General features: G+C 46.1%; 1 protein-coding gene across 50 annotated transcripts in view; it reads right to left on the bottom strand.

The window, feature by feature from the left end:
- Positions 1–13276, bottom strand: part of OBSCN (obscurin, cytoskeletal calmodulin and titin-interacting RhoGEF) — a 165835-nt gene that overhangs the window by 102028 nt on the left and 50531 nt on the right. For 49 of the 50 annotated variants that reach the window (XR_013395487.1, XR_013395486.1, XR_013395488.1 and 46 more), the window contains 3 exons: positions 8184–8459; positions 3779–4054; positions 969–1244 (listed from right to left, as the gene is read on the bottom strand). Coding sequence is in view for 42 of the 50 variants with exons in the window: in XM_077938815.1 (XP_077794941.1) it covers positions 969–1244; positions 3779–4054; positions 8184–8459 (828 nt within the window). In the remaining 8 variants the exon portion in view is untranslated. The remainder of the gene's footprint in view (positions 1–968; positions 1245–3778; positions 4055–8183; positions 8460–13276) is intronic. The other variant, XM_077938918.1, reaches the window with a different exon arrangement.

The raw sequence follows: 13276 nt of genomic DNA, 5'->3' as shown, positions 1-13276 counted from the left end.
GCTGTCCATCATTGAGCAGTGCATTGTGACGCACAGAGCTCCCCCCGGCACTACCAGAGCCGAAGGTCTAAGAGTGCATGTTGGCAGCACCACCATCATGTCCCTTGGGAAGAGGATGCGGTCCCTTCCCTGCCCTGGTCTTCCAGGGCCCTGGGGCCCTCACCCGTTGCCAGCCCTCCCCACCACATGGGGCCACAGGCAGCAGGACATGAAGGGTCAGGAGGGATGGACCAGCAACCTGGGCTGGCCCAGAGGCAGCAGAGTGTCGGGCAGGGCCACCGGAAAGAGGATGCCAAGCTGAGTGTGGTTTGTTGTCCCTGGCTCAGAGACAGGGTGGAAGGGGTCGGATGTCAGAAAGACAGGTGGACACATGGTGATGACCAAGGGGCCCAGCACAGACTTGCAGAGATCTAGGGCCCAGAGCACAGAGACAAGCCCCCCACCACCCAGGACACGCTCTCCAGTTACTGCAGGGCCCTCCCATAGCCCAGCACCCACAGAGGAGTCAGCAGATCACATTAGACCAACCCAGACCCCAGACCCCCACCCCAAGGACATCACACCACTGTCCCCACCACCCAGACAGAGGTCATCACATCTGACTACACCTGGACCCCAGACCCCCAAGGACATCACGCTATTGTCCCTACCACCCAGACAGGGGTCCTCACATGAGACCAGACCCCAGACCCCCACCCCAAGGACATCATGCTACTGTCCCTACCACCCCCAGCTCAGCCACTGCAGGGCACACACCATGGTCAACTCAGTCCATGGGCCTGCTCTGGTCTCATGACATAAGGACACTGGCCTGAGAGCCACTGGGGAGAGCTGGGGACACAGATTCTAAGGTCTACAGAGAGGGAAGGTGCCAGGGCCCACAGCACCTTGGGCCACCCAAACGTGCCCTTGTAGTTTCACACCCGACACTCAGGATCACCTCTATTTCACCTAACCCTGGCACCCACCAGCCACATGTAGGTGGAAGGAGAGCCGCTGGCCCCCAGCCTCGCAGCTGTACTCCCCGGCATCCGCCTGGCCTGCCTCCTGCACCACCAGCCTCCGTGTGCAGCCCACGGCCTCCACGCGCACTTTTGAGCTAGAGCTCAGCTTCTTCCTGTCCTTGTACCACATCACCTCCGTCTGGGCTTGGGCCACCTCGCAGCTCAGCATGGTGCTGGTCCCCGCCTCAGCCTGCACCTCCCTGTGTGCCGGCTGCTCCTTGGCAAACACCACCTTGGGCTCTGGGGATGGACAAGGAGGGACACATGAGGTCAAAGATACAGCCTAGGTCAGGAAGACCACCCTAGGGTAGGAGGGCCTGGATGAGGAAGTAGGAGAAACAGAACCTTCCCCAGGCTCTGCACTAGCTGTGTGACCGGGAGAAGCCCTGCCACCTCCCCACACAAGAATCACAGTTTGTCTATCCACTGTGCACGGCGCCATAGGCTATCACAGGTGGGGCAGCTATGACAAACCCTCCATGCACGAGCACCTCCAGGGCAGTGACTGGGGTGCCTGCACACGTGGCTCTTCTTCAAGCATGTATAGGGCTTTAAATCCACTTGTCATTTTTGAACCTCGCATCCACCAAAACCACATTTGTTTGGATTTTGACTAAGACTGAATAACTTTCATTCTTCCATACTTTTATCCACTTTAGATCTTTACTGTCTCTCAAAAGTGTTACACAGCTTCCCCCCCCCGCCCGCAGAGCCTCTGGACATCTTTTATTAGACTGGAATCATAAACATGATGCCTTTGAGGCATCTGTCAATCTTTCACGTTTTCGTTTTCCAACTGCTTGCTGCTAGTCTACATGTATGGAAGTTTCTTCACATAGATCTTGCAAGGGTTGATCTTTCTCAACTCTCTAATAATTTATCTTCTGGGTAAACCATATCTTCTGTCAGTTCACCTTTTTCCAACTTTTACACCTTTTGTTTTACTTTCCTCCTAACTGTGTGTCCAATGTTGGATGGAAGTGCTGACGACTGGCTTCCTCATGCTGTCCCTGGCTCAGAGGCAAAGCTTACAAAGTCTCCCTTTGTGATTTTTGTGTAATACCCTGGGTCAAATTAAGAAAAAAAAACTTTTATTTATACTTTGTTAAGAATTTAATGGCACGATGGATGCTAAATTTTGCCAGACATTTCTTCTGAATGTATGAGGTTAAATTTTTATCAAATATGGTACTTTATTCTGAGTTTAAGATAATTACATTGTTTTAAAATTTCAATCACATAATATCATGATTTTCTAATGTTTTAACATGAAAGCAGCCCTCATTCCTAGACTATGAATTTCATCATAGTGTATGATCATCTTGATGTATTGCTGAATTCAGTTTACTAATATTTTGTTTAAAAAATTGGCCATGATATCCATAATTGTTTGATCTACAATATGCAAACTTCCTATTTTCTGGCCAGATTTTAGTCACAGCATTAAGCTATCTGCATATAATGAGTTAGAGGGTATATCTTCCTTTTTCCATTCTCCAGAAGAATTTCCATGAACATGGAAGAATTTCTGGCCAGAATGTTTGGAAGAATTTCTCAATAGGGCCATGTGGTTTAGATATTGTTTGATGGGAAGATTTTTTGCTACCGGTTCTAGTTTTTACTAGGTTGTAGTAACTGCAGATAACTTCGGTAACAGTAGATAACTGCATATAGGTTATCTATTTCTTAAGTCTGTTTTTGGTTTCTAGAAATTATATAATTTAACACTTTTCAAATTTACTTGCAGTGAGTATTTTTGGTATCTACACATCAGTAAGCCATTTTAGACATACATAACACCAACTGTTATGTGGCAGCACTCAGGGCTCAGGGTTGGAGTTTGAAGTTAAACTCTCCTAACAAACAACAGGAAAGTAAAGATCGTTCTCAGACTTCCTATGAATCAGCCAGAGAGGACAGGCACAGGACTTGTCAAGGAAACAGGATGATGTAAATATGGCTTCCCCAGTCAGCAGCTGCTACCACCGTAACTTAATTCTACCGGTGTGTGACTGTGCCATAAGCTACTTATTCCTATAACTTTTAAATCTATCCAAAGGGGAATTCGGACACAGAACATTTTAACAGAATGCAAAGGGAAATTGAGATTGGCTTCCGAAATGGAATTCCAGTGTCATGTGTGCACCTGCCAATGAGCTGCTCTTTACTCGTTTTGCACACACTAACGCTGTGGATCTGGGTTTTAATGAAGACTCAGACAGGGCTTCTACATCCACGGGGAAGGACAGAAGTGCGTCCCAGAACACTAAAAACTTTGGGAACCCAGTGTTCAGTGTTGATATAATTCCAATTAAGACTGTGTGGCTGGAATTTCCCTACACCCTGGCTGAACGAATTCAAATCTCTTTGCACAGGGAGAGCCCTCACGTGGGGCCAGATGAGGCCGTGCAGGGACTGCAGGAGCATCCCCGAGGGAGGGATGTCTGGCCTACCACCATCTCGTGCATTAGATAGGACCAGAGTCCTGGACACCTCGGGACATCAGTGGTTTGGAGAAGGTACTGGGAAAGTGTGACCCAGCATGTCTGCACGGAAACACCACCCAACATGGACAAGGAGGGCCGTGACCCTTCTGTTCACTCCCTTCCCACTAGGCAGCCCAGCTCCACCACAGGCATAAAAGTAGGAGATGAGAGGATGGGAGAAGTTGAGGGATGGAATCTAATGGAAAGCCCACTGAGTCAGCAGTGGTTCTACTCCAGTCACAGCAGCAGCTCCAAACAGGGCTCACTCAGCATCCCCAAAGCACTGACCTGTCACATGTAGGCGGAAGGAGAGCCGCTGACCCCCAGCCTCACAGCTGTATTCCCCAGCCTCTGTCTGGCCCACCTGCTGCACCACCAGCCTCCGTGTGCAGCCCACGGCCTCCACACGCACTTTCGAGCTGGAGCTCAGCTTCTTCCTGTCCTTGTACCATGTCACCTCCGTCTGGGCCTGGGCCACCTCGCAGCTCAGCGTGGCACTGGCACCCACCTCAGCCTGCAGCTCCCTGTGCGCCGGCTGCTCCTTGGCAAACACCACCTTGGGCTCTGGGGATGGACAAGGAGGGACACATGAGGTCAAAGATACTGCCCAGGTCAGGAAGACCACCCTAGGGTAGGAGGGCCCGGATAAGGAAGTAGGAGAAACAGAACCTTCCCCAGGCTCTGCACTGGCCATGTGGCCGGGAGAAATCCCACCGCCTCCCAGCACAAGAATCACAGTTTCTCCATCCACTGTGCACAGTGCCATGGGCTGTCCCAGGCGTGACAGACTCCGTGCACGAGCTCCTCCAGCGCAGGGACTGGGGTCCTGATGCCTGCACAGCTCCCTTCACGGATATACCAGCGTCTCCCCCACGGGACTGCAGGGCGTGTCCTCACCACAGGGCCCCAGAATACTGAGTTTCCCAGTCCTGCCACTGTCAGGAGGATCAGTGTTGGCCTCTGCAGGGAAGGCCTGGGCTTTGTCATGCATTGCCTGGTGACATGCAAGGTGGAGCCCTTTCCACCACTTCTGGCCGTTACATCAGCTCTTCTGGGGTGTCACTCTTCAGGCTTCTGTCCAATTTTCAATAGCCTTTTCTGTCTTTTCCTTTCTTATTTTTAGGAACTCTTTATATATTTTAAATGCTAGCAAATGATAACTGTGTATTTGTAAACATCTTACCCATGTCCTTGACCTGCCTTTTCACTCTCAAATGATGTCTTGACAAATTAAAGTTGTAGTTTTAATGTAGGTAAATATACCATTGTTCCACTCTGTAGTTTTAAGAAATCTTTCCTTTCCCTGAAGTTTTCAGCAATCTATGTTATCATCTAGGGGTTTTATGGTTTTACCTTTATACTCTGTGGCCTCTAACCTCCCTGGAACTTACTTTTTAGTGTGAAATAAGTTACTAGTCTAAATTTTTATAAGGTTAAAAAATCAAAGAACCATTTTTTTTTTTCAGAAGATCATCCTTTCTCCACTGCCTGTTCAGGTGTGAAGGTTAAAAAAAAAAAAACACACACACAAAACACAAAAACAAAAAAACAAGAAACAATAAAAGAGAGAATCCATGTATTTGGGTCTGATCATGAGCTCACGATTCTGTCCCTTTGGTCTGACAACTGTCCTTGTGTTGTGCCTGGCTGTCTCCATTCCTGCAGCTGATTGGTTCTTAATATCTGGTAGACAAATGCTCACAAGTGGCTCTTCAAGAGTGTGTTACTCCACTTGGCCTTCAGAATCTGCTTCTCAACCTTCACCTCCCCAAAGAAAAACATTTGTTTGGGTTTTGACTGGGTGTGAACATATTTGAGTCTTCCATGGGTTTCTATCTATTTATTTAGGTCTTCTTACTGTCTGCCAAAAATGTTTCACAATGGCCAGGCACAGCGGCTCACACCTGTAATCCCAGCACTTTGGGAGGCTGAGGTGGGAGGATTGCTTGAGTTTGAGCCCAACCTGGGCAAAATAGTGAGACCCTGTTGCTACCAAAAAAAATTCTTAAAAAATTAGCTGGGCGTGGTGGTGCATGGCCTATAGTCTCATCAAGTCAGGAGGCCGAGGTGGGAGGATCTCTTGAGCCCACCCACGAGGTCGAGGCTGCAGTGAGCCATGATTATACCACTGAACTCCACTCTGGGTGACAGAGTGAGATCCTGACTCAAAAACAAAAATGTTTGACAATTTTCCTCCACTGAGATATTAAACATCTTTACTATACTTGATGCTGTTCATGCTCTTGTAAATCTTTTAAAATTTCACCTTACAACTGTGTTGCTAGTGTGCGTGTGTGTGTATGTGTACATACATACATATATACGTGTATTCTGCATGTTGAATTTCTATGTGATGTTTCTCAACTCTCATATTATTTGTTATTACTTATTATTTATCTTATTATTTATCTCTCTATCTTTTGGATTTTCTGAATTGATACTCATATCATCTGTGAATCCCACTTATGTTTTTCTCCAAGTGTTATACCTTTTCTTTTTCTTTCCTCCTTCCTCTGCTGTACAGTGCTGAATGGAAGTGGGGATGGTTGGTTTCCACGTGTTGATTCCTATCTCAAAGGCAAAGCTTTCAAGGTGCTCTTTAAATATGCAGTTACCTGGTGTTTTCTGCAGTACCATTGACCAAATTAAAGAAGGACACTTTATAATTTGTTAAAAATTTCATGACATGAATTGATGCTGAATTTTATCAAATAATACTTCTAAACTTTAATATTAAATTTAATCAAACACTGTATTCTGTATTTATTAAGATCACACAACTTTTTCATTGCATCCAATTACATCATCCTTTATACAGATTTGCATATTTCAAAAACTAAACCAGCCTTGCATTCTGGGACTACATCCTTCCTTAGAGGGTCTTGAGAGATAGCTAAATTCAGTTTGCTAATATTTTTTTTTTATATCCATAATGGATTGGTCTAAAATTTTAATTCTTGTTAACATTCCTTGTCCATATTATGATATCCATATTATATTTCTTATTTTTCTTTTTTTTCTTTTTTGAGACAAGAGTCTCAATCTGTTGACCTAGCTGGAGTGCAGTGGCGCCATTATAGTTCACTGTAACTCCAACCTCCTGGGCTCAAGCAGTCCTCCCACCTCAGCCTCCCAAGCAGCTAGGACTTACAGGCACCCACTACAACACCCAGCTAATTTTTAAATTGTTTTTCAGAGACAGGGTTTTGCTGTGTTGCCCAGGATGATCTCGAACTCCTGAGCTCAAGTGGTCCTTCTACCTTGGCCTCCCAAAGTGTTGGGATTACAGGCATGAGCCACTGCCCTAGGCTATATCATGTTTCTACAAGACTATCTGGAGAGTATATCTGCTTTTCTGTTCCCTAGTAGAAGAATCTGTATGAACATAGAATAATTTATTTCCTAAATATTTAGTATAATTTAGCAGTAAAGCCACCAGGCTTACGTCTTTTGCTATGAGCAGATGGTTTTCATGGTTCAATTTTTTTAAGTTTCTAGGACTACTAGAGTTATCTATTTCTCTTTGTGTCACTTTTGATATATTTCTAGGAACTGGCCAAACTGTCAATATTTTTCAAATTTATTACTACAAAATTTATTACCACAAATATATTTCTATAAAATAATTTGTCATATTCTCTTAAAATTTGACAAACATACAGAGTGAGGTTTTGGGTGTATATACACCCCCCAAATCACTCTATGCTGATGCAGTAACAAACTGTTATATGGTGGCACCTAGAGGTCAGTGTGGGACCTACAGCCGGGGTTACTAAGACTGTCTTAATGAAAGGAAAATAAATTTGTTTCTCAGACTTCTCTATGAAGCAGCCATGGAGGCTCAAACACAGTAACCATTAGGAAATTCTATAAAATAAATACACATAACAAACAGAGGCTGCTACGAAGGGAACTCGCCTTTGACAAAGTGTGGTGGTGTCGCCTACTCTACTTACTCTTTTCTATTTCTGAATCAAACTACAAGGAGAACACTGACACCAAATACTCCAATTGAGGAGAAAAGGAAAACATGCTTTGTCTTAGAAACAGTATTCTAAGCCCATGGATGCACTGCACAGGCACGTCCCCACTGGGGCACCACTCCTTACGATTCACACAATCATAGCAAGTCAGGGATCTACATTTTGTAACATACGGGAAGAGGGAAGAGTGTCTCTCCTCCTCTAAAACTATGATAAGCCAAATTTTAGTTTTGGGAAAATTCCAAGGACAATCTGGTGACTGAAAACTCCCATTATCTTGTTTGGATGAAATGGAGGCAGCTCCCCTTCCCCTGGCGAGAGCCCTACGCTCTGTGGGGTGAGGATGCGGGAGCTGCCAGACATCCAACAACAGCACATTCACCTCTGTGCATGCGACAGACGCGAGGTTCACCTCAACCCCCAGCTCCAGGGGCAGTGAGACTCCTTGGACACCAAGAAAACTAGGAAGGTGCCCGCAGGTGTGACTGAGAACTACCAAGTACAAACACGTCTCCCGTTTTGCAGGAACAGGCCCTCTCCCTCCCAGGCACACCCCTCCCTTGGCCCAGCCACAGGGATGGAAATGGGAGTGGGAGGATGGGTAGCCCGAGACATGAAGGCTGAAGGAAAGTGCACAGAGATATGCTAGGGCTATGAGCCAGAACCACCATCACCTCTGAAGAGGCTCCTAGGGCCCCCAAAGCACTGACCTGCCACGTGCAGGCCGAAGGAGAGCCGCTGACCCCCGGCCTCGCAGCTGTACTCCCCAGCGTCTGCCTGGCCCACTTGCTGTACCACCAGCCTCCGTGTGCAGCCCACGGCCTCCATTCGCACTTTCGGGCTGGAGCTCAGTTTCTTCCCGTCCTTGTACCACGTCACCTCTGTCTGGGCCTGGGCCATCTCGCCGCTCAGCGTGGCACTGGTCCCCAATTCGGCCTGCACCTCTCTGCGCACTGGCTGCTCCTTGGCAAACACTGCCTTGGGCTCTGGGGAACGCAGGGATGCACAGGGTGACCACCACCATCTAGATCAGGAAGGCAGCACTGGGGAGAGAAGGCCTGGGCAGGGAGGCGGGAGGGAGAGAACCTTCCCCAGCCTCAGGCTCTGCACTGGCCATGTGGTCGGGAGAAGCCCCACCACCTCCCAGCACAAGCAACACAGTTTCTCCTTCCATTCTGCACGGCACCATGGGCTGTCCCAGGCAGGGCTGCCATGACAGACCCTCCAGGGCAGGGACTTGGGTCCTGACACCTGCACAGCTTCCCTCATGGATGTGCCACGGTCTACCCAGGGGACTGTGCAGGGCATGTCCTCACCCCGGGGCCCCAGAGTCTGAGACTCCCAGTCCTGCCACTGTCAGGAGGGTCAGCTCTAGCCGCTGCAGAGACGGCCTGGGCCTCCTGTGGCTTCCTGGGTCCCTGTCAGGAAGACTGTCAAGCTGAGCGCCTTCTGACGGTTTGGGGACAGAGTCTTCGCTCTTCTGTGGTGTCACTGTTAAAGTGTTTTGCCCAATTTTCTTTTCTTTTCTTTTTTTTTTTTTTTTTGAGACAGGCTCTCACTCTGTCACCCATGCTGGAGTGCACTGGTGTGATCATAGCCCACTGCAGGTTCAATCCTTAGGCTCAAGACATCCTCCGACCTCGGCCTCCCAAGGAGCTTGAGACTACAGGCATGCATCACTATGCCTAGCTCTTTTATTTTTTATTTTCTAGAGGCAGGGTCTTGCTATGTTGCCCAGACTGTTCTCAAATTCCAGGGCTCAAGCAATCCTCCTGCCTTGGCCTCTCAAAGCGTTTGGGTTACAGGCATGAGCCACCATGCCCAACCCCAATTTTCAGTAGCACTGTCTTTTACATATTTATTTTTAGGAACTTCATATACTTAAAAGCTATGTATGTTACAAACATCTTCTCTATCTCTGTGCCTTGCCCTTTCACTCCTGTATGAAAATTCTCTGATGAAATAAAGTGATCAGTTTTATTGCAGGCAAATAATCATTCATCCTGTGTGGCTAGTGCATTCAGGTTCTGTTCAAAACATCTTCTATTACCCAGAGGTCGCCAGATAATCTATATTATCTATATTATCTGGTAAGAGCTGTTCTACCCACATATTGAGTTGATTTCTTGTATGGGGAGGTAGACACCCAATTTTATTTTATTTTTGCGAACAGTTAATTGTCTTAGCACCATCTGTGAAAAGATCACCCTTCCTCTACACCTCCTCCTAGCACCAGGGTAAAAAATAAAGAAAGGGAGGAGGAATCTGGTTCCATCAAAGCTGTTTGGAGCTCAGTATTCAATTATTTTGGTCTGTTGATCTCTTTCTGCCTTTGGGTCCAGGTATCTGGATCACCACTGCTTTAGAGGACACTCTGCTGTCTGGTACAGCAAAGGCCCTCACACTGTGTTCTTCAAGGGTAGCTTGGCTCTGCTTGGCCTTTGCTATGTGCTTGTCAGTATTCTCTCACCCAACAGAACTATGGTTGACTGGGATTTATACTTTCAGGTCTTCCACAGCCTTTTAACTATTTATTGAGATCTTTTTTACTGTCTCTCAACAATGTTTAATAATTTCCCCCCCACAAACCATCTAAAGATCTTTTGTTGGCTTGCAATTGGTAACTACAAGACTTTGGATGGTACTGGAAATCTCTTAAAACATTATTTTCCATCTACTTGTTTCTGGTACATAGATCTAGAAGTGTTTTCTGTATATTGATTTTTTTATGTGATAACCATTCCCAAATGTCTTACTAATAATTAGGGGGTTTTTTGGACTTTCTAAATTAATAACCATATCATCTGTGAGTTGCATGTTTTATTTTCCAAGTTTTACACCTTGTACTTTCTTTTCCTCCTCTGTCTGCTATACAGTGTTGGAAGAAGTGGTGATGGATGGAGTCCTTGTCCTGTTTCCAATCTCAAAGGCGACACTTTCAAGGTTTCATGTTTGTGTAATATTAGCTTGTTTTCTTTATACTACTGCTTATGAAATTAAGGAAAAAATGTTTTTATTTAGAGTTTGTTAAGAATTATATGACATGAATTGATGCTAAATTTTTCCAAATTTTTTTTGCATATTTATGATGTTGTACTTTATCCAATGCTTTTAGTCTCCATATTGGGGTAATCACATTCGTTTTTCTTTCAATCTATTAATGTCACATTTTGTACTGATTTTCAAATGTTTCTCATGTTAAACCAGCCTTGCACTACTGGACTATGACTTTTGTCATTGTGTGTTATCCTCTTGATAAATTGCTGAATTCAAGGTGCTAATACTTAGTTTAAGATAATGAGCCTTGACACTGATAAGAGATTGGCCAATTTTAATTCTTCATATTCACTCTGTCAGAGCTTTGTATTAATGATATTTACCTACATTAAACGAGATAGAGCACTGAGGTCCTTTTTCAATACTCTAGAGGAATGTGTATGAACATGGAATAATTTCTTTCTATAATATTTGGTACAGTTTACAGTAGAGCACTGGGGTAATCTTCTATGAGAAGATTATTTGTTGCATTTCTATAAAAGGTTATAGGACTGTTCAACTTACCTATTTTTACTTTTGATATAGTTTTGAAGAAATTGATCAATTTGCCAAAACTCTTCAAATTTGATTGCATAAATAATAGGGCCGGGCATGGTGGCTCACCCCTGTAATTAGAGCACTTTGGGAGGCCGAGGCAGGTGGATCACCTGAGGTCAGGAGCTCAAGACCAGCCTGGTCAACATAATGAAACCTTGTTTCTGCTAAAAATACAAAAAAATTAGCTAGGCATGGTGGTGCATGCCTGTAGTCCCAGCTACTCAGGAGGCTAAGGCAGGAGAATCACTCGAACCCAGGAGGCAGAGGTTACAGTGAGCCAAGATCGCACCACTGCACTCCAGCCTGGGTGACAGAGCGAGACTCCATCTCAAAATAATAATGGCATGTTCTCACATAACAACATTTCCAGTACCTACAAAGTGGGGTTTCTGGCATCTATACACCCCCACAAACTCCTAGATGCTGATGTGACACCAGTGTTAAGTGTCAGTACCTATGAACAAGTGTGTGACTGCACTCCATCTCCATCCAACAAAAGACTCTCTTACTAAAAGAAAATAAAGCTGGTTCTCAGATTTCTCTATCAACTAGCCATGAATTATTAGAATGGTATGAAACACATACTGCTTTATCTGTCAGTGGCTGCTGTGTAGTAATTCATCTTTAAAATGTGTGTTGATGTAGCTTGATTTGTTTATTCCTCTTCAGTTTTAAATATACAAAATTAAACTAAGGGAAGTTTAGTCACAGAATGTTCTGACATAAGAGCAAATGAAAACAACATACACTTTCAGAAGATAATTCCAAACCTCACAGTGGTGTATCGCAGTCCAAATCCACCAATTCCCAGCTCTGTATTTATTCTGTAGGCAGTATAATAAAAACAAGCCGGGTATAGTGACTCACACCCGTAATCCCAACAGTTTGAGAGGCCAAGGCGGGTGGATCACTTGAAGCCAGAAATTTGAGACCAGCCTGACCAGCATGATGAAACCCCATCTCCACTGAAAATACAAAAATTAGCCAGGTGTGGTGGCAGGCGCCTGTAATCTCGGCTACTTGGGAGGCTCAGGCAGGAGAATTGCTTGAACCCAAGAGGCAGAGGTTTCAGTGAGCTGAGATTGTGCCACTGTACTCCAGCCTGGGTGACAGACTCTGTCTCAAAAACAACAACAACAACAACAACAAAAAACCCAGGATATAGATTTTGCCACATGTGGGTTCACAGTGACCTTTTATGCCCATAAGAAAGATGAGAAGAGGGTCCCCGAACACCTAAAACTTGGATAATCCAAAGTTCAAATCATGAGATAATTTCAAGAATGATTGTGTGGCTGAAATTTGCCCTTATCCTGGTTCAATGGAATTCAACCATCTCTCCATAGGGAGAGCCCTCAGGTCGTGCTGGTGAGGCTGGGTGCAAGCTCTCAGATGGCCTCAGGTGAGAGACATCTGGTCTACTTCAGCCTCCTGTAGCAGCCCCCTCAGTTCCATTGAGCCAAAGGGCGGGACACCTGGGAGCACCTGTGGGTTCTGACTGGGTGCTGGGAATATATGAACAGCATTACTGCCTGTAAACACAACTCACAGTGTCTCCTGTACACACTCATCCCTTCTGGCCAACCTCGGGCCAGCCATGGGTAGGAAAACGGCAGCTAGGATTACGAGAGACTTCCAGAGATGAACTCTAGTGGAAAGAGTACTGGGGTCTATCAGCCAATCTCATCATCACCTCCACACAAGGTAACTCAGCATCCCCAAAGCATTGACCTGCCATGTGCAGGCTGAAGGAGAGCTGCTGGCCCCCAGCCTCACAGCTGTACTCTCTGGCATCTGCTTGGCCTGCCTGCTGCACCACCAGCCTCCATGTGCAGTCTGCAACCTCCACATGCACTTTCGAGCTGGAGCTCAGCTTCTTCCTGCCCTTGTACCACATCACCTCTGTCTTGGCCTGGGCCACCTCACAGCTCAGTGTGGCACTAGCCCCTGCTTCAGCCTGCGCCTCCCTGTGCGCTGGCTGCTCCTTGGCAAACACTGCCTTGGGCTCTGGGGAAGGCAGGGATGCACAGGGTGACCACCACCATCTAGGTCAGGAAGGCAGCACTGGGGAGAGAAGGCCTAGAAGGGGACATGCGAGGGACAGATGCTCTCCAGGCTCTACACCACTGCCTACCAGTACAAGGAACACAGTTTCTCCATTCATTCTCCATGAAGGATCTGTCACACCCCCAGGGCATCCTGCAGAACA

This window comes from Macaca mulatta, chromosome 1, assembly GCF_049350105.2.
Source record: "Macaca mulatta isolate MMU2019108-1 chromosome 1, T2T-MMU8v2.0, whole genome shotgun sequence".
In the NCBI taxonomy this organism is placed as follows: domain Eukaryota; kingdom Metazoa; phylum Chordata; class Mammalia; order Primates; family Cercopithecidae; genus Macaca; species Macaca mulatta.
The sequence above is the reverse complement of the archived record's forward strand: the minus strand, read 5'-3'. Positions and strand labels throughout refer to the sequence as shown.